This window comes from Dama dama, chromosome 5, assembly GCF_033118175.1.
Source record: "Dama dama isolate Ldn47 chromosome 5, ASM3311817v1, whole genome shotgun sequence".
In the NCBI taxonomy this organism is placed as follows: Eukaryota; Metazoa; Chordata; class Mammalia; order Artiodactyla; family Cervidae; genus Dama; species Dama dama.
In genome coordinates, this window is record NC_083685.1 from 19,028,874 (window position 1) to 19,050,718 (window position 21,845).

General features: G+C 41.4%; 1 protein-coding gene across 1 annotated transcript; it reads left to right on the plus strand.

The window, feature by feature from the left end:
- The first annotated feature begins 1,538 nt into the window (after positions 1-1,538).
- RNF34 (ring finger protein 34) lies at positions 1,539-20,150 on the plus strand. The gene is made up of 6 exons (XM_061141968.1): positions 1,539-1,665; positions 13,448-13,666; positions 14,890-15,297; positions 16,786-16,887; positions 17,146-17,347; positions 19,208-20,150. Exons 1-6 carry the CDS (start codon positions 1,660-1,662, stop codon positions 19,396-19,398), a joined length of 1,128 nt encoding a protein of 375 aa, XP_060997951.1. The 5' UTR covers positions 1,539-1,659; the 3' UTR covers positions 19,399-20,150.
- Positions 20,151-21,845: the final 1,695 nt, after the last annotated feature.

Consider the following 21,845-nt stretch of genomic DNA (forward strand, 5'->3'; position numbering starts at 1 on the left):
TCAAATAATGGACACTTGGGTTGTTTCCACCTTTGACTATTATTGATTATGCTGCTATGAACGTTCATGTAATAAGGCTTTTTGGTGGACTTACTTGGGTTTTTATACCTAGAATTACTGGGTCATATGGTAATTGTGTTTAATATTTTGAAGAACTGCCAGTTTTCCAAAGCAGCTGCACCATTTTAGCATCCCACCAGCAATGTAATTAGAGTTCCAATGTCTCCAAATCCTTAACAGCATTTATTATCTTTTTTATTTTAGCCATCCTAGTGGGTGTGAAGTGGTGTCTCATTGTGGTTTTAATTTGCATTTCCCTGATGGCTCATGATGTTGAGCATCTTTTCATGTGCTTAATGGTTAACTCTTCAGGTAGACCTGCCAGCTTCCTTTCTAAAGAGGGAGAAATATGACTTTACAAAGTCATACCACCAGCAAGATTTTACTGAGTTTCTTTGCGCCTGGATCATTAGAAGAATTAATACTTTCTCCTCCATTGAGATTCAGCTGCTGCTTCCACATAGTGAATTAAAGTCTTTCTTTGCATTTTTCCAAAGAAGAAAATCCAGGACTAAAGAAGCTAATCTATATTATCTGAGCAGTGCTTTAAGCCAGAAAAATAAGCAAGTACATAACGAGTATTATTGCAGCCTAAGGAAGTGGGATGGCTTTACGTTTTAATCTGACACAGTACATATAAGCAAATCTATTCAAAAGCAATAGGCTATACTTAGGTCCCCATGAGAAGAACTGATATCTTTATATCTCTTTCTCTACTTAAATATTTAAGTACTGGTTAGAGGGGAGAAGAAGAAGTATAGGAAAACCTACGGAGTGTCATCAAGTCAGACTGAAGAAATCAGTACTTTAATTTACAAACTAATTTTCTCGGTCCAAATAAAGTCAACTCCAAGGACTCACCTTAATTCTCTCACCGGTGCTAGGATTTGGTTATTTTGAACATCGCTCTAAAAGAGCAGTTGGGATTGAGAACCGTTGGTTCTTCAAGTGTTTTCAATAAAACCTTGTTTTTTAAGGCCGAGTCCTTGTGTGAGCAGCTGCCACTGCTCAGTGGACGCTCCAGAGAGGAGACCTGAGGTCATTACCGAGTGTGAGAGGCTTGACCGTCTGAAGAGGAAATCCGAGGCCCTGCTTTGACCGTTATTGTAACAAAAACCTTCCAACCAAACCCGCTTTTTCAAATTTACCACGCCCCTTACCGCCCTCACCTCCCAGAGAACTTGACTACCCAGCCTTAAAGCCAAATCTTTGCCCCACAGATTCTTCATGGGACGCTGACTCCGATTTCAGCGACCCAATGAAGAAAACCTCTGGGAGTGTGCCTACCGGCACCCCTCAGACCCGCCCATCTCCGTCTGCGGCGGAATGGATTCTTCCTTTCAGGGCTAGAGGCCCCGCCCCATTCCCGCCCCTTTATTGGCTTTGGTGACCGGCCCCCGGAGTGTCGGCTTCGGATTGGCCGACTCGGCCGCCACTCAGGGCGCGCAGCGGGCGTGACCACGCCCCTTACGTCTGGACGCTGGGTCGCCTCGAAAGGCCTCGTAATCGCCGCCCAGAAGGAAGGAGGGCGGTAGTGCTAGAAGCTGCTATGGTGCTGAGTTCCCTGGCAGAGCCGACCCAGACGCGGCGGTCGCGGCCATGAAGGTGAGGGGCCGGTGGGGTCGGGCAGTCCGTCCTCGTCGCTGCTATTTGGCCAGGGCGCCTGAAGCGCCTTCTTTTCGCCTCAGCTGTTACCTCGCCGGCACCACGGAGAGCTCCGCGGAGACCTGGGGCGGCGGGGAGCGGGGGGAACCCCGACCGGCGTCTGGGGCCCTGACCCGCAGGGTGGGTGTCCTGGGCTGTCGTCCTTTCCCAGTTCCCACAGCGCTTCGGTCAGCGAGGCCGAGGCCGGGCGCCCCCCGCCCTCATGCTTGGCCGGCCCCTCTCGGCGCCGGGCCCTGTCCGCGTCCTTGGGGGCCGGAGGCAGACCCGCTGGTGCTCACCTCACCCTGTGTGCCTTTGCCCACAGCATGCCCTCTCCCGTCCCGAGTCCTTGAACGAACTCAAATGTCGGGAGCACCGCGATACTGTCGCAGAAAGGCAACCACAGGACGAAGGGAAAAGGAGTGGTGCGGAGAGTCGTAAAGGCTCGGGCTAGGCTCCCTGTTAGAAATGCCTCGGGGCGGGGATCCCAGCCTGAAGGATCTGTTTACAGGCTTAACACTGGGGCCGTGACCTAGAGCGCTAGCAAACCCAATGTGTCTCCATCGCCGCTAGGTACGCAGCAAGTAATTTGACAGCTTGAGTCTCCAAGGTGGGTGTGAGAGCGTGGGAGCATCACTGAGTGAGAAGTTTAGGGGAAGGGTGGGGGGTAGATTCTGGCCCACTTTTCGGAACTGATTCTCTCAACTCGATCGCTGAGAGTTCTGAAGAACTCTGGGTACAACAATCAATTCAAGTATTGATTCAAACAAAGTGGGGTGAGTCATAAGGTGGATACTCTTTCAGACCTAGATGGTTTCTTTAAGTTCCGTGAAGATGTGTGATTGACCGTGCGTTAAGAAAAATAACAGAGTGAACCGCTGGCTTAAAACTCTACTTTCACAAAGCCCCAAGGAAATATTTTGTTGAGCATTTCCCATATGTTAGCTAAGAGGGATATATCATGCATAGAAGTAATTCACAATACAATCCCATCCTTTGGGAGTTTGCCAACCAAAAAAGAAGAGACATTCTCAAGAGACCACATTCTGAGGGAGAATTTTATGTAAGGTATCAAAAATGCAAAACCCTCAGGAGCAAGAAAGGATTTTCTCTGGCTATAGGAAGCAAGGAAGATTTTTGGAATAACTGGATGTTAAGTATGAGTATATTCAAAGAGCTTATTTTACCTTCCCATTTCAGGTATAAAATGTTTCAACTTTGAATTTACCTATTAAAATATCTAAAACTAGCTTTCTTTGCTGAAAACCGTCATCTTGCTGTGTTTTATTAATAAGATCCAAAACCAAAGCAGGAATCTTTATACATAACGCCTCAAAGAATGTTAGTATCTTTATTAGTATTAAATTTGTGACCCACCAAGAAACAAGGTGTCAAAGGAGAGAGTGAGGGGCAAGTCCAGCGTTGAAATCTTTTCAGCAGTGTTTTTGAATTTAGGTGGAAGATGCTGCTTTCTGAGTTGAAGTTTTAGAAACCAAATTGGATGGGATTTGAAAATGTAAAAAGACCTATATACTGTGAAACAAAGTACAGACCTAATAGACCAGTCTGAACAAGACAATTATGAAGATTCTGTTTTCCATTTAAGTTTCTGTGAAAATTGGATTCATAAAATTTAGGATTTGAGCTGTTTATTAACTTTGTTTCTCACTGGGATTAATTATGTGGTGTCATCTATAGATTTCTGGGCAGGGTCATTGATTCCTGATGTCATGAAATTCTAACATATGAATGTTCATCAAAGCAAGTACTTCTTTCACTGGAATTAAAATTGATTTAAAAGTCAAGCAATCAGATAAATACATCTTCACACAAACCCAGGAACAGTAGCTGATTTTTAATATATGTGTAAAATGGGTATTTACTTTCCTCCTCTAATTTTTTTTGGGGGGGAGTCTAGAAAACATTGTTTTGAAATAGGTTTATGTCTCAAAGATTCAAGTAACTGTTTTACCTTAGAGTAGTATCTAATTAACTTCCTATAAGGGATTTTAAGAAAATACAAATTACTATCGTATGTTCAGTTCAGTTGCTCGGTTGTGTCCTGCTTTTTGTGACCCTATGGGCTGCAGCATGCCAGGCTTCATTGTCCATCACCAACTCCCACAGCTTGCTCAGACTCATGTCCATTGAGTCGGTGATGCTATCCAACCATCTCATCCTCTGTCATCCCCTTCTCCTGCCTTCAGTCTTTCCCAGCATCAGGGTCTTTTCATCAGGTGACCAAAGTATTGGAGCTTCAGCTTCAGCATCAGTCCTTCCAATGACTATTAGGACTGATTTCCTTTAGGATTGACTGGTTTGATCTCCTTGATGCCCAAGGGACTTTCAAGAGTCTTCTCCAAACACCACAGTTCAAAAGCATCAATTCTTCGGCACTCAGCTTTCTTTAAGGTCTAACTCTCATATCCATACATGACTACTGGAAAAACCATAGCTTTGATAGACAGACCTTTGTCAGCAAAGTAATGTCTCTGCTTTTTAATATGCTGTCTAGGTTGGTCATAACTTTTCTTCCAAGGAGCAAGTGTCTTTTAATTTCATGGCTGCAGTCACCATCTACAGTGATTTTGGAGCCCAAGAAAGTAAAGTCTGTCACTGTTTCCCCATCTATTTGCCATGAAGTGATGGGACTGGATGCCATGATCTTAGTTTTTTGACTGTTGAGTTTTAAACTGGCTTTTTCACTCTCCTCTTTCACTTTCATCAAGAGGCTCTTTAGTTCCTCTTTGCTTTCTGCCATAAGGGTGGTGTCATCTGTTATCTGAGGTTACTGATATTTTCCCCTGCAATCTTGATTTCACCTTGTGCTTCAGCCTGGCATTTCTCATGATATACTCTGCATATAAGTTAAATAAGCAAGGTGACAGTATATAGCCTTGACATACTCCTTTCCTAGTTTGGAACCAGTCCGTTCTTTCATGTCTGGTTATAATTGTTGCTTCTTGACCTGCATACAGATTTCTCAGGAGGCAGGAAAGGTGGTCTGGTATTCCCATCTCTAAGAATTTTCCATAGTTTCTTGTGATCCACACAGTCAAAGGCTTTGGCGCAGTCAGTGAAGCAGAAGATGTTTTTCTGGAACTCTCCTGCTTTTTCGATGATCCAACGGATGTTGGCAATTTCATCTCTGGTTCCTCTGCCTTTTCTAAATCCAGCTTGAACATCTGGAAGTTCTCGGTTCACGTACTGTTGAAGCCTAGCTTGGAGCATTTTGAGCATTGCTTTGCTGGTGTGTGTTTTATGTTAGTTTGATTTAATCCTCCTTCCTGTTTTTCCATATTTATATTGATTTCCCCCTTAATTGTACTAATAATGTTCATTGTTCCAAATTAAAAAATGAAACATGAAGAAGAAAGGAATCTGTTTAATGTAATCTCTTTTTTCCTTCTCTTTTCCCTGAAAAGTGGGGGAGTGGTGCTAAGGGTTAAGTATACTGTTTAAAAAAAGAAAACCCAAACAGGAAGAAGACAACATTTATGATCTCCAGAACACATTATTGTAAAAATCAATCAATTTGGCCAATTGTCTTGCATAAAAATATTACATTTTTAAGACCAGCATTTGTTTTTGCAGCCTACTTAATGTCCATATGGTATGAGAGAAAGAACTTAGGATGCAGAATTTCCTCCTTTGTGGTATATGGCCTAATACTTGGTCATTAAGGTAGCAGAGTTGCTGGCGTATTATATTTCAGTTGAAGCACCAGTTTCAGTAAGAAATCCTTTGATGTTTTAAGGAACTGTGTTCCTCCAGTGGCTCTAAATAGGGTAAAGGTTTTTGCTTATTATGGTAACTGTTTCTTCTGGTTTACTTTAAGTTCTGTAGGGAAGTTTAACCTCATTAAAACTGTAAAACTTACTCTTTTGTATCATGGGTACTGAGATTTGAAACACCTTTTCTTATTGTTTAACATAAGGACATTGAGTTTCAGCAAACTGAAGGTTGTTCAGAGTTGAAAGACAGAGTTTGTGGTGATTGAGTTCTCTGAAGAAGCTTCCACTAGTAGAACTGAATTCCTGCCTGGTCCTTATAACTTCTTACGGCATCCAAGAAAACTAATGTTTCTGAAATGGAAACCTTTAGGTTTATCCTTAACTGTGTAAATTATTACCACATTTAGAGTTGAAGCAAACAATGCTTAGGAGGTGGCTTCATGATCACCTAGTTTAATCAAAAGCAAATGATTTAGACCATGATCATTTAGATCATTTAGCTTTCCTGGTAGCTCAGCTGATAAAGAATCCACCTGCAATGCAGGAGACCCTGGTTTGATTCCTGGTTCAGGAAGATCCCCCTGGAAAAGGGATAGGCTACCCACTCCAGTATTTTTGGGCTTCCCTGGTAGCTCAGACCGTAAAGAATCTGCCTGCAATGTGGGAGACCTGGGTTTCCCCTGGAGGAGGGCATGGCAACCCACTCCAGTATTCTTGCCTGAAGAATCCCAGGGACAGAGGAGCCTGGTGGGCTACAGTCCATGGGGTCGCAAAGAGTCGCACATGACTGAGCAAGTAAGCGCAGCACCCATGATCATTTAGTTTTTTGCTGTTTTCAAACCCATTAACTCCCCCTGCTTCCAGATTTAGTCTTCATGGAAGTCAGTATAGCTTTTCTTATTCCTCATTCTAGTCTGCCTGGCTACTGTTAAATTTGGTGGGCCCACTAAGAGGGATCACATCCTGATATAGTTTAGAAGAGCATTCAAAGTTTGTGGTAAACTTTTTGTTAATTCTCTCAGCTGAGCATTTTAGAAGTCTCCCCCGCCCTCAACCCCTAGCTATTCTAAAAAACACATTAGAACACACACAGAGACAGCTGAACCTTGAGTCACTCAACACACACAACATATACACACACACACAGGCAACAGCTGAACCTTGAGCCACTCAAAAACTCTGGCACTGTGCCAGAAAGAAGGCTGGGCTGCTGCTTTCCCAAAGAAACAACACGTTTCTTCTTGCCTTTGTTGACTAAAATGATGATTCAGAATGGGCCTCTATTGTGACTCTGACTGAGGAACACCAAAGAGTGCTTATAAAATTGGTGGTCTGGTACTGTTGTGGAAATAAGTGTCACAGCACTGGAAACTGTTAGTCCCACTCTTCTGCAAATTGTTTAGGTTTGTGAATAACAGTCCCTGCCCCTCCTCTGTACCACTCTGGAGGAGAGGGACTTTCCTATTCCTTCTCTAGGAAGAAACTACAGGAGGAACACTTTCAGCCTTTCTGCTATTAGAAAATAAAGAGAAACTTCTATGTTGGTGATCTTAACAAAGGAGCTAAACATGCTTGTCTCAGTACTTTCCTGGGACCTTCTCAGATCTCACTTCCTTTGGTTGGTATGACACTCTGGTTAGCTGGATGGTAAGCTGCTGTTGGCCAGCTGTGTAGGTAGTTGGGTGACATGTTATCAAGACCAGTTGGCTGCAGAGCTAAAGTCATGTTCTCCTATTGGTGTTACCAGTAAAAAAGCAAATATTTAAATTTCTATTTGTCTTATCTCTTTACTCAGTTTTAGAATGGGAAACAAAATTAAAAGAAAACAACAAAAAAAACAAAGATAGTATTATTGGCTCCCTAAGATCTTGGTGTACTGGCTTTGGAAAAAAAAATAAGAGCTGGCATTGGAAACCAGAATAACATGAAGAGATCTAGGTGTCTGGGGCAGTTCAGATAGGAAACTTTAGAACTTAATTTCTTACTGTGGGTCATATAAGTTTTTAATATGATATCTGGTTCTTAACTGATGCCAGGCAGGCCATGGTTCTGTGGCTCATCTGTTCAGAAATAATTTTAGTCTAACAGGGTGTGTAGGAAAGGGATTAGGTTTATCAAGAAAGTCATTTATTTTCAGTAGTCATTGATGGCTAGAAAATCAGCTGAAAACAGCTAAATTCCCTGAGCTAGGGGTTTTGTGCCAGATATAAGTAGATGGTTGCCTTATTCAGTTATTCTCTATATTGTTTTTGAACTATATTAATGGCCAAGAGAGGAAATGTCGCCATCTTTAGAGATTATTGTTCCTTCTAACTTCTTGGGTTCATGTGGTTTAGTCTGTTGACTCCTGCTGTCAACCATGGCCCCAGGTAAGGTTTAGAATTGTTAGTCACATATACCCAGATCATAGCTTTAGTTTTCAGAGTTCCAGACTTCGTCTTTTTTCATGAAAGGGTAGTAGATTTTTTTTTTTTTTTTAACAAAGTAAGCAACTGAAAGGTGGGTGGTGACCTATATTTAGGTAACACACCTCTTTGTAACTGAGGCATAGCAACAACTCATTGAATTTACTGCAAATCCCAAAACCAAAGAGCTGTGTCTTGTGTACTGTCTGCCTAGAAATTGTGTTTGCTCAGAATATTCAGAAGAAAATGGAATAGTTTGGAAAATATGCTTCCATCTTACTATCAGAAGATGAACAGAGTGTGAATAAAAGCAAAATAAGAGAATGCAGGTTGATTAAACTGGTAGAAAATCTTAGAGGACAGGGAAAACAGAATTGGAAAGAACATGAAGTTGGGTCTCTAAAGCTCTTTGGGGGATGGTGCAAGAAAGGGGGCTTTTTGGTTATGACTCCCCTAGATTCAGTAACTGGGCTCCAAGAAAATGTAGCAGAGTCAGAGAGTCAAAAGCTCAGAGAATAAATTCATGTTCCCCTACCTGCCCCCTTCCTAAGAGCATACATTCAATTCAGTTGTTGGGAAAATGCTCTCTTAAATTGTTCCTTAATTGCTTTTGTAGATTCTGTCACTTGAAAAATGGGACTGTTATGTGTGTGTGTTGTTTACTCAGTTGTGTCTGACTCTTTGCAACCGCATGGACTGTAGCCCACCAGGCTTCTCTGTCCAGGGATTCTCCAGATAAGAGGACTGTAGTGGGTTGCCATTTCCTCCTCCAGGGAATCTTCCCGACCCAGGGATCGAATTCTCTTGCGTCTCCTGCATTGGCAGGCCTCCCTGCACCATCTGAAGCCCTGGAACTGTAATATCAAGTAGTAACAGAAGTTTGGATAGATTTGAAAGGGAAAGATTAGTATATGACACTTCAAGTACTATTAGCTGAATGGCAAGGTAACAGTTGTTAGGGAGGGATCCTTGTGCCCAAGGGAACATCAGAAGAAATTTAGGCAATTAGGACTTTAAGGGAAAGTGCTAGAAGATGAAACATACTAATGGAAGTCAGGGAGATGGAGCCCAAGCCTGGAAGCTTCATCTTTTGCATGGATCCTTCAACTTAGAGGTGAAGAGTGACAAAAATAGTTTGTGCAATGGCTGTTTTTGATGGACGCAGAAATCACTGTCTTTCTCCCATTATTGGAGATTGCACACAAGAAAAAGTGTAGAGGAATAAGTTAGGAAATAAGAAATGTGGGCAAAAAAGCAAAGAACAAATAAAATGAAGAACGGCATCAGATTTCAGCCTAAGTTCCAGGCTAATAATCTGTGGTAAAGGAGAGGAACTAATTTAAGAATCAGAGTAAATTGTTGAAAACTCAGGCTGAGTCTTTCTGAAAGAATTAGGGGAAACCATGCAGGGAAAGGAAAAACTGAAAGCATATCCCACTGCTTGGGACCTGGGGATGGGACATGGGGTGGGGCATGTACACAGGTCGTGTATACGAGGAGCACGAGATGGAGGTATTGGTCCTAGAACTCTAGAGGCACAGGCTTCAGAAGTAACTACAGCCTCTTCCACTTTGGAATCTCTGAGTGATTCTCCAGCTGAAATGATGGAGGCAGGAACGAGAAATCTAGACTCAGCAGTTGTTAACCATTTAACCTCGCCTGTACATGTACATCACATGGGGAATTTTTTTAATGGTTGACTTTTTTTTCTTTATTATACTTAAAAAATTTTAAAATTGGAGAATAATTGCTTTACATTGCTGTGGTAGTCTCTGTCATACATCAACACGAATCAGTCATATATGTCCCCTCCCTGATGAGCCTCCCCCACAGAGGGAATTTTTTTTTTTTTTTTTTTTAATTCTGATGCCTAGGTTGTACCCAGACTAGTTAAATCAGAGTCTTGGGGGTAAAAAAAAAGAAGAATCTTGGGGCTCAGTATTTTTTATGGCTCTCCTGGCCAGTCCAACTACTGTCTTAAGGGCAGTTTCACTGGCCTAGGCAACTCCTTGGTGAAAGGCAGTGACAGCAGCTCCTGTAGTACAGGATTAAAAATACCTGCTCCAAAGAAGTGGGGGAGGTTGACTCACTAAAGACATCACTTTCATTTCAGCACTGGGGTGCCAGAAAACACAGTCTTAAAGGGGAAATAGAAATGAAGTTTTTAAGGTATGCTAGACAGTAAAGAAAGGTACCTGGAGTAAAACTGGTAACTGGGCTTCCACTGTTTGAAATTTCTGCACTTTTTGAGAAAGGCTGGAGTGTCGCCAATGCTCCTGTCAGAGGGTGACAGTACACGCAGGTAGATTTACTCTTCACCGGGATATGAGGAATATTCTCTTACTGGGAGATTATTCTCATTTTGGGAGATTTTATTCAAAATTGAGTTCACAGATCTAAGGAAGCGGAAACAGATTTTCGGTGTTTCAGATTTTTCTTTTTTTTCCCCTCTGGTATGGTCTTTGGCTGACTTGTACCAAATATTAGGTTATAACAACACATTTTTGCCTGGGACAGTGCTCTGGGAGTTGGATTGGGCTTTGTGTTTTAATTTTTATTTTATAATGAAATAACTGAAAGAAGCATTCTTTCCATTATTTTCCCTTCTGGGGAATGAAGAGGAAGTTCTCTCCCCTTTACAGAAATGTGAGGAATTGGATGCAATTGTTACCCTTCAATATTGATGTCTACACAGAGATTCAGTTGTTTTCCCAAAAACAAATTCTTCTATTCCCTTCATCGGAACTGTGTGTGTTTTCAGCCTAGAATTTTAATGGTTGCACTCATTAACATGGTTTGAAAATTTGTATCCTTCCTTTACTCTCATTGTAAAAGTGTTTTGGGACAGAAAGAACAAAATGTGCAACAGAGCTACTTTTAAAAGGGAGTATCATTCATTTTTTCCACCCGCAAGTTCAGAATTTTTTCTATCTTTATTACTCTTTCTTAACAAGATACAATTTGAACTTTTTAGGTAGCAGAAAAAATTTAATTACATTGCCCTTTTAAAGAAGTATCATAATGAAACCTTTTACAGAGTTATTTATCAATTAGTCATAGTGATGCAACTATATGCTGTGGAGGAAAGAAGTTCTGTTCACAAGGAATTTTCACTGGAGTTAAGACAGTATCACCCAGGAATTAAAAGGGTCCTAACAACAATTTAATCATTTAGAAGCTAGATCAGCAGGAAGCTAAAGTTTCTCAAACCTATACCTCTTTAAAGTCTTAGAATGAAAAAAGTGTCTCCTGGTGGTACTTTCTGTAGTTGAGGTATTCCCCCCAAAATATGTGCAAGTTGAATATTTTGAAAACATTCTCAGTTATTTTAAGAGCTCACTGTTTAAAGCACTGCAGATGAATCCTTTGCTAAAAAAAACGCTCACTTTAAATGGACTATTAGTAAATCTGGATTTTTATGCTTTTATGTTTAAACAAATCATGGCTCTAGGGTCTGAGGTATATATTTATTTAAAGGTATGAACTATTAATTATAACTAACCTGACTTTAAAGGCATCACTATTTCTTGAGAATTATAGGGTTTGGAGCCATATAATACTTAAGTCAGTGACCCTGATGCTTAACACTATTTGAACCTTGTATTGTGGTTTCATGTTTCTTTACCTTCTCTTTTCCCGGTATTTAACATAGCATTACTACTTCTGCTGGGCTTCTCAAGTGGCGCTAGTGGTGGAAACCTGCCTGCCAATACAGGAGATACAAGAGACAAGGGTTTAGTCCCTGGGTCAGGAAGATCCCCTGGAGAAGGGAATGGCAACCCACTCTAGTATTCTTGCCTGGAGAATCCCAAAGACTGGCAGGGTACAGTCCATGGAGTCACAAAGAGCCAGACACGACTGAGCACTTGAGCGCACACATACACTACTTCTGGGTAGTAGTAAGAATGGCAAGATCCTTCTATAATATTCCAAATAACCTTTTAAGATTGTTTATAAGAAATTTTTTTTTAAGAGCTCATTGGACAAATAGTAAATGTTTGACAGAGTTAGATAATGAAGGGAACAGTGTACTATTGTCATGTTTTGCCCTTTTAACTTGTAAGACCTCACCTACCTGGAATTCCATTACTTATCACATTATCTAGAGTCTAGAATATGCTTAAGAATCAGGACAAGGGGCAAGAGCTCACTGGTTCCAAACACTGTAGCTTTTTGTTTTTAGCACGGGAAAATGCCTAAAGCCCTCACTGAAAATATATTTTTATATACACTTCTAACAAGCTTGGTTATCAGGTTTCTGAGTACAGTTAAAAAAAAAGTTGCTAGAGGTAGCTATAGTGATAGCAGTGATGATTCACAGAAAGGGAAGAGATGGGAGAAAACATAAAAGGCAGCATATTAGTTTCAAGCCACTTAGTGGTGTAGAAAATAGCCCTTAGACCTCATAACGTCATTATGGTTATCGAGTCATCAAAAATTGTGTTCAGTATTCTCAGTTTGCTTGTAAAAATATTTCCTTAATGTTAAATTAATATATATATTCTTTTTAAAAAATATTTGTTTATTTGGCTGTGTTGGGTCCTGGTTGCAATAAGCGGGATGTTCATTGTGGCATCCCAGCTCTCTAGTTGTGACGTGTGGGCTCTGGAGAGCTCTGACGGGCTTCGTTGGCCTGTGTCATGTGGGATCTTAGTTCCCCGACAAGGGATCAAACTTGCGTCCCCTGCACTGCAAGGCAGATTCTTAACCACTGCACCACCAGGAAAGTCCCTAATATTTTCTTTATAAAGATTTGGAAAGCAGGGGAAAACTCCAAAAAACAAATTACATGAGATCTACATGAAAACTTAGCGCCTCAGTTGGCATTTTGATGTTTTCCCAGTCATTTAAAAAAAACCAAAAAAGTATTCATATGCCACAGTTTATTATGTCCAGTTACAAATGAGAGGAATGAGAGGACCGAAGTTTAACGAAATTAAATAATTTGAATTTATATTCTTTCTGCTAAATGATAGGAAAAACTGCTTCAGCCTATAGAACAGTGCTATCTGTGGTCACCAGTCTTTAAGGTTGCCAGGTGTAGAATACAAGACACTTAATTAAATTTGAATTTTAGATAAAGAACAATCTGAGGAGGGGGAATAAGCATAAACCCCAAATATCACACAGCATGTACTTCTATCCAGTCTTTTTTTTTTTTTTCCCTGTGTTGTATGCACATCTCTAAGCATTTATGTGTGGGTTTTTTTTTTTTTTTAATGAAATTGGGTTCATGTTATATCTTCTCCTTTTCTTAACAGTGTATCATGAGTATCCCCAAAGCCAAATATTCTTTGTAAATACCAGAAAATAACCCACTGTCAAATAGCTTAAAATTTTGATGCTAAAAATATAATCTTGATGGGACTTCCCTGGTGATCCAGTAATTAAGACTCCATGCTTCCACTTCAGGAGGTGCCAGTTCAATCCCTGGTCAGGGAAGTAGAATCCCAGACCAGGCAGTGTGGCCAAAAAAAAAAACCGCCCACAATCTCAAAATTATTTAGGGCAAACGTGCTTCTGCAGAATGGCATTCCTTAAGAATCCCAGAGAGCCCAGGTTCCACTCAGGTTTAAACTGATGCCTGTTTTTGTTCCTTTTCAGGCGGGTGCTACGTCTATGTGGGCTTCGTGCTGTGGGCTACTGAACGAAGTCATGGGGACTGGAGCTGTCAGGGGCCAGCAATCTGGATTTGCAGGAGGCACTGGTCCATTCAGATTTACACCAAATTCTGATTTTTCTGCTTACCCACCAGCATCTACAGAAGGGCCTAATATAGTTTGTAAAGCCTGTGGACTTTCATTTTCAGTCTTTAGAAAGAAGGTGAGTTGCATGAAATGTTACATACTAAAAACTTATGTGTCAGAATTCTCAACTGTATGTTATTTTGAATACTTTCATTTCTTCTTATACCTGTCAAAAAGTTAGTCCTAATAACCATTTCCCACTTGGAAAAGTACTAAGTTGAAGGGGCTGTGTATCATTGCTCAATTTTTCTGACTAGACACTATTACTTCTCACGATGCTCAGCCATCCTTTCTCCTGGACTCTGACTTTGTTTATCCACTTTGATTCTTCCTGATGCTGCTTACGTTCTGAAGCAAAAGATTTAATTAGTCAACGGTGTGTTCAGAGATGATTTACTATAGCTCTGACCTCAAGTTTCAAAAAAATGTCTCCCTACCCATATGAACTCAAGTGAAGACGTGAGTATATTAATATTGACTATTGTTTAAAGATTCAACATACCACACTTGGGCTAAAACAGTTACTTTTCTTTAGGACAGAAAGGCATTCTTTCTGAATACCATCATATTGCTAGGTCATCTCCCAGTCTGTCAGTTCAGTCCTTTAAAATACTTAAGGAACAAGGTGTTAACAAGCATTGGTATTCCTAACCCCAAGCGGAAATGACCACATCTTAGTATCTTTAAGCTTTGCTCATGGAATGGCTTTGATAGTGATTTAAGGCTCTGTAGGATACAGATTATTGTGAAGTGGCGTCCTCTGTTTGCTTGGCTTGATGCTGAGAGATCAGTTGCCTTTCTCTTTTCCTCTCTGTGTTAGGCTTTCCCCTCTTCTCTTTACTTACTTTTAATTTTATGTTGGATATAGTTGGTTAACAACGTTGTGTTTGTTTCATGTGAACAGCCCCCCTTCTCTGTAAATGGGGAAATTTTCACAGGAGAAGAGCAGGAAGAGAGTTTGTGCTTGCTTGTGCTTTTCTGCTCTTTGTGGTTCAAGTCAGCTCTGCTTTGCTAATTACATGTTTGCACCCATGGGTGGAAAGGTTTTAATTCATTAACACAAGAGTATATTTTTCTTAAAGGACTATATTTGAACTTTGGTGAATCCAGACTGCCTCAGCAATGACTGTCTTGATTTTCACAGCTTTGAGAACACGAAATGCCCATGGGTCTGGTGCCATGGGGGGCTTCATAAAAACTAAAATTTAATTTTAATAGAAGGCAAAAGGAAAACTAGGGCTTTTGCAGTGGCTTATGTCTGGCTCTCATTAAACGCTTCTTTTCTCTCTGTCTCTTCAGCATGTATGTTGTGACTGCAAGAAAGATTTTTGCTCCGTGTGTTCGGTCTTACAAGAAAATCTCCGTAGATGTTCCACTTGTCACTTATTACAAGAGACGGCCTTTCAGCGCCCTCAGTTAATGCGACTGAAAGTGAAGGATCTCCGACAGTATCTCATCCTTCGAAACATACCAATCGATACCTGTCGGGAGAAAGAAGACTTGGTGGACCTGGTCCTGTGCCACCATCGGCTGGGCTCTGAGGACGACTTGGACACGAGCAGTCTCAATTCCTCAAGGTCCCAGACTTCTAGCTTTTTTACACACTCATTTTTTTCAAACTATACAGCCCCGTCTGCTACTGCATCTTCGTTTCAGGGAGAGCTTATGGTTGGAGACCGGACCTTAGGATCTGGAGCGCTGGCACAGGTACGAGGGTGCAGCTACCCCAAGGGCCTGGTACATCATCTGCTCTTGGCCAGTGTGGTGGGGCCTTCAGGGCTGATGGCTCCTTGCTGAGCAGAGTTTCCACGTTTTGCTGAACTCCGCGCCTGCAGGCTCCCCTGAGGCTCTGCACTTAGGTGCTGTACACAGGGTCTGAAAAGAGCTCATCAGTCTCTTGACCTTAGTTACCTCAGTTTCCTTATCTCCTATAGTTAAATACTAGCTGTTGAAATAATGGCTGTGAAACGTAGCACATAAATGTTTACAGGGTGTAAACATTTTTACTATTTGTGTTTACTATTAAAACTAGTAAAAATGTTTACTATTTGTGTGTCAGTGACCATGGAAACTATAAGGTAACCTAATGCCCAGTTGTCTTGCTACAGTAAAGTTGTGCTTATCTAGATATTGGGAAAGAGCCATGTGAATTAGCAACACGATACGGTTATTTACTCATTTCAAAGAAATGCCAGTGCAGAATGTTGTCCCAGTGAGGTCCTTAGGCACTCTGATGGAATAACATGCAAGGGCTTGTAATTAATATCCAATTTGTATATATGAATGATTCTAAAATGCTGAAAGAATTGTTTTGAACATTTATCTGCCCGTTTAATTTTCTCCTCTGAGGAAAGAGGTTAGAAGCAGAGGGAAATGTGGTCTAGTTGCTTTCTAAATAGTCATAAATTAAATAAACCCAAGTTAGGCATTTTGTTGTTTTGCCAAATGGCAGCTGGCACAATTATGATGCAAACACAAGATGCATGTGTCTGACCTTCGTGTCACTTTGGGGTATATGACACCACTCAGGAGGTGTGGGTTTTGGGTATTACAATATGGTGCTTGTGAACTACTAGGATAGAATACTTGAAATTGGAAATTGACATAGGCTTTCTGTTCTCCCTAAAGAAAAAAGTATCTGATGGTTGAGGAACTTCTAAAAACTAGAACTAGCATCCATCATCAGTGAATTATTCTAGAAAGCTTTGTTTGGAATTAGAATGTCTAAGTATGAGATAGTAGGACTGAGATCTTTGAAATCAAATAGCCCTGACACTAGGGCTGATCTTAGAACTTTAGTTTCTACCTGTATCTTAGAGGCTCCAGTTAAACTAGCCATGTGCAGGTCCTTTGATCAGGACACAGTGCAATTTCATACACTATTGGCTTTGGTATCCTGTGATGGGCCCTTCTTAACTCCTTGGGGAGTTAATATTCTGGTTAGATTTTTACAGATTCACACTCTCGTAGGTATTTGACTTGTGAGATAATTATGGAAGGTTAGTTGTTTAGAGAATCATGTGGGACCCAACTCTTTGGGAGGGGCAGTAGCTCTCAGGACCCTGGGAAGGTGTGGAGTGTACCAGGTGTTGGGGTCATTCTTAGGGAGGATGGCTAGAAGGGTTTTCTCCAGTGATAAGGATGAGTTGATAACTGCTAGGAAAAGTCCTGGCCTAATATCCATTATGTGTGTAGGAGCCCAGTGAAATAGCTTCAGCAAACACAGAAGAAGATGAAGATGATGACGATGACGATGACGATGATGACGATGATGATGAAGAAAACTTGGAGGAGCGGGTGAGATTGCCTGTATAATTTGTTTTCCTGACACGTCTTCACCCTTGTAGGGAAAATGTCCATGTGGACTTCCACTAGATTAGCACAGGTTGTTGCTTCTAGTTTGAATGCAGCACAGCATATAAAACACAACAAGGACTCATGAAAAGTCTGGGTCGAATCTCCAGGACCAGTGATGCCCATAGGGTGAAGGCAGTATGCTGTTTTCCTTGCTGGATTTGCAGGAACAGAGGTAATGGATATACTCTGTGATTTCAGACGCCTGGCCTCGCCAAGAAGAGAGTGAGAGCTTCTCTGTCTGACCTATCAAGCCTTGAGGATGTAGAAGGGATGAGCGTGCGCCAGCTGAAGGAGATCCTGGCTCGGAATTTTGTCAACTATTCTGGCTGTTGTGAAAAATGGGAGCTAGTAGAGAAAGTAAACCGGTTATACAAAGAGAATGAAGAAAACCAAAAGTCATGTAGGTTTATTTTTCCGTTTTTTTGTCCTTAGAGTAGCCTTCTTTAGGCTTTTTAAAACTGGGCTGTCTGTGTCACAATGAAGTCCAGTTTATTTTTGAGAAACTATCCTTTGAGTGTGAATTAGTCATATGAAGCTGTTGATAGATCTTTTAAGCAGTAGGTTCATTATGTGATGTTGGCTTTGAGATCACCATTACTTCACCATTGCTGGTGAGTCAGGTAATCATTTGTTCAGTCTGTTTTTTCTTGCCATAATTTGTTAGAACTCTAATGAAATTCCTTGGATCTATAAAAAGGCTTCTTTTCTCACTCACCTGTCTTGCAAACTGGTACTTAGGATTTAAAAGCTACAATTGAGATAATCAGTGGGGAAAAAAATTCCCTAGAGCCAAGATATTAAGTAGTTCTTAGCATCAGTATTAGTAGGTTTCTGTGTAAGTCGTGAAAAGCTGAGGTTAAGAACTTCTAAACTACATACTGGAGTGTGGAGCAGAAATCCTCAGCTAGTAAAGGGTCAGGGCCACAGAGCATTTATAGGCAAGAGAAAAGAATTCAGTGGTGTTCAGACTGACAGATATTACGTTCTAATCTCAAAAACGGTCCTCGCATCATTAACTTTTATCATCTTGAATTTTTTTCTTTAAAAGCTGGTTATAACACAGCGTTGGTTGGTAAACAGGTCTATGCCCAAAATATGCAGAAAGCCTTTTGGCACACCTGTTTCTAAGATGATGCCATAATAGTAGACACAGGCATCTTAGTCATTGGAGCCTTCAGAGGCTCATGTGTCATCTTATTCCATGCATGCTTTCTACCTACTTTCCACTAATGGTGTGGGCCGAGAACTAGGACCTCAGAGGACAAGAATCTCTTGACATGGCAGTGTTTATTTCTCTTAAATCCGGGGACTACTGGACTACTGGCCCTTTGAGCTTGGATTCCTGTTCGGTTTTTTCTAACCTTCATGCTTCCCGTTGTGACCTTTAGAAGGGGAAACCTCACTCTCCAAAGCTCTGTGGCCAAATCTCAGGCTGCAATGAACTTTTTAAACTCATTCCACACCTTTCTTGTTCAGAACCAGAAGGTCCCTTTTGAGTAGACTCAAATAGTACTATCATAGTACTATCATAGCCAGAAACACAGATTAATTTTAAGATGCTTCCAAGCCTCAGGGGGTGCCTACCCACAACGACAGGCAACTCAATGTATGACACTTTAATAAACTCTGCTCACACTCTTCCTCCAGAGCTGAGACTCTGGAGTCTGCGACTTTCTCAAGGCCATGTAGTTGGGCTGGAAATTCCAATCTTGTTCTGACTCTTGAGGCGCTTGTATCAACCAGTCTGGGTTTCTTCATATTTGTTTACAGAAGCAAGCCATCATTATCACAAAAACCTTGTATTATGTATTCTATAAAATAGAATTGGGGGTCCCAAGGTGGCTCAGTGGTGAAGAATCCACCTGCAATGCAGGAGACACTGGTTTGATTCCTGGGTCGGGAAGGTCCCCTGGAGGAGGAAGTGGCAACCAACTCCAATATTCTTGCCTGGAGAATCCCTTGGATAGAGGAGCTTGGCAGGCTATAGTCCTCAGGGTCACAAAAGAGTCTGATACAATTTAGCAACTAAACAACAGCAACATAAAATAGAATTAAATAGCTAACATTTGCTAGGCACATCATCCCTGGCCCTCAGCTTAGCATTTCTCATTTATTCTTCACACAACCCTACAAGGCGTCCTTATTGCCATTTCTAGGGGAAGGAAGTGAGGTGTGAAGAAGTGGGGACTGCTTCTCACGGTGGGGTCAGTGGGTCCCTCCACGGCCGTGCCCGCCACCCCAGTCCTCTGTTGCCTTTCAGATGGTGAGCGGCTGCAGCTGCAGGACGAGGAGGACGACAGCCTGTGCCGGATCTGCATGGATGCCGTCATCGACTGCGTCTTGCTCGAGTGCGGGCACATGGTCACCTGCACCAAGTGTGGCAAGCGCATGAGCGAGTGTCCCATCTGCCGGCAGTATGTGGTGCGCGCTGTGCACGTGTTCAAGTCCTGAAGCCCAGCCCCCTGCGCTGAGCTCCATCCTGGACATTTCCGTGCACAGAAGGGGACTGGAAACTTCCTGTTTGAAAGCTGAAGCTATTTTTAAAAAAATTATTTTCACTCCTAACTGGGGACGGGAAAGATTCATCCTGAGTTGCGGCCACACTGGTCCATGCCGTATGCCCGTCAGCCTGAGCACGGGCTCAGTTTCCCAGGTTCTGCTGGGCTCCCTCACAATGCCTCTGATGACTCCTTGCTCAAGTGGACTGCTTATGGCATCAGCTACTGCTCTCTTTGCAGGACATTTCTCTTGTTTCTCCTTCATCCTATTTTTAACTCAGATGTTTGAAACTTCTATTCTCTTTGGATGAGATCACTGTCTGCAAATGGCTGACACGGTACACGCTGAGCAGTGGCACCTCTGAATGTTCATTTTATTAGTCATGTATATTTTAAATGCTACTATTTGATGAATGTAAGTTTCCACATTGTTGCTCTTTCTGCGTTTCAACGTCATTGGGAACAACTGACATTCTATAGTCAACTGCCAGGGCCTTAGACTAAACGTGTCCAGTTTTGTTCAGGTACAGCTTTTTCTAGCAAGGGCTGCATCTAGCTTCCTTCATTAGAGAAGTGTGTGTGTTAAATTCTTTATTAACGTGTAATCAGTTTACACTGTTTTGTATAGTGAAAGTGTATTTTCAGTGCTACCCACTAGCTAATTTGAACTTTAGGAATAAAATTAGATTTTAAGAAATGTTTTTATGGACACTATTCCTGGTCAGTTCTTAATTCACTTGGGTACAGCATGAATGAGTGTCCACACCTGGTCCAGCACCTCACCTCCTTCAGGAGAGCAAGGAGCACCTTCAAAGATGTTGCCCCCATCTACCCTTGGCTGCTGACTTAATGGTAAGTTTAACTACATTTTCACCATTTACTGTGACCAGTATTGTGCCAGGTGCTTTGTATATTACCTCATGTCACAGATGGGGAACTCAATCTCTGAGAAATTAAAAAACTTGTTTGAAATCTGTTAAAAAGTCACCACAAGGAATTCCCTGGAGGTCCAGTGGTTAAGACTCTGTGCTCTCATTGCCGAGGGCTGGGTTCAATTCCTGATCGGGGAAATAAGATCCTGTGAAGCCAAGAAAAAGTGAAGCCAAAGAAAGTTTTTTAAAATAAGCCCCCACCTCAGAATTTGAACCTAGCTCTAATGTTTATTCTTAACTCCTCTAATACCAGAGATGTAAACCTGAGAAACTAACTTATGCAAAAAAGGTTCTTGGGATATTAATAATCTGAAATCTCTTTTCTTTTAGATCGAATTCTGATCACGGTGGTTGAATTGAGACCAACTGTGGATTCACTCCCACTGCTTGTGAGGAGGTATGTTTTTGGGAAATTACATAACTCTTTGGGTGAGTCCTGTGGGTTTCTTATCTTTTGACTCTGTGCAGTGGGTAACACGTACCTTCAGGTGCTCAGGATCCAGAAGTCAATGAACAAGACTTGAAAATTACAGCAAAGGAGGTAAATAGTCTTCCCTGCTGTGCTTAAGGCTGGAAGTTTGGCTAGCTATGAAATAAAGTTGCCTTTCTACGTTTTCTGATAGGGTCAAAGCATGTAAACCAATGCTTTGTGGATAGTCTCAAAACCTCTTTTCTTGTGCCTGCCTGCAGACCCAGAGCTCAGTCCCTGCTGAAGCTATATGTGCACTTAATCTGTACTTCTAGTCAGACAGTGAACTCCAGAAATTCAACATTACCCACAAATTACTAATTTGGTGGAGGGGTCTTCAAATCTAGGCTAGTGGGTGAGATAGTAAACACACCTAAATAGAAGCCAAGCAGCAGGTATTGGTGTTATCTTAAATTAAAAAAATTAGTTAAATTAAATTAAATTAAAAAAATTAGTTAAATTAGAAAATTGAGATTTGTTTGCTCATAGTCTCAGCTGAAAACAGCTTATTTACTGTTTCCTCTTGGACTTATATATATCATCAGGTGCTTGTTTTAGCAATGAACAAAAACTCCTAGTGGTGTATCTTCTTAGGTAGCATTTTCAAACAACCTTGGCTTAGTAAGAAGCAAACACATTTTCAGCCTAATATGTTGGAATAATAAGGTACTAATTTATTTGGCAGAGGGCAAACATGTCTGTCTGGAACCTGCATTTTCTAGCTGCATGCCATGTCTCTATTTCTGAATAGGTAACCTGTCATATGGATCCACAAGGGAATAGTGATGTCTCTTTATCCTCATGGTACGGAAGGATGCCATTCGATGGGCCATGGTATCTCTGTCAAGGTCAGCATCCCTCGAGGAAGGAGGTTTGGAGCCTGTCCTCTTTCCTGGGTTAAGATGTGGTCTTACCCAGGAAGTGCTCCCTATACTTTATGTGCCTTCCATTACTTCATCAGATATATTTGGGCTCAGAATAGCTGTTTGCAAGCATCTA

Bases quoted from the DNA above. Each gene is read 5' to 3' on its own strand.
- RNF34 (XM_061141968.1), top strand. The intron at 13,667-14,889 runs GTGAGTTGCATG...CTGTCTCTTCAG, and splicing joins TTTCAGTCTTTAGAAAGAAG to CATGTATGTTGTGACTGCAA. The intron at 17,348-19,207 runs GTAGGTTTATTT...GTTGCCTTTCAG, and splicing joins TGAAGAAAACCAAAAGTCAT to ATGGTGAGCGGCTGCAGCTG.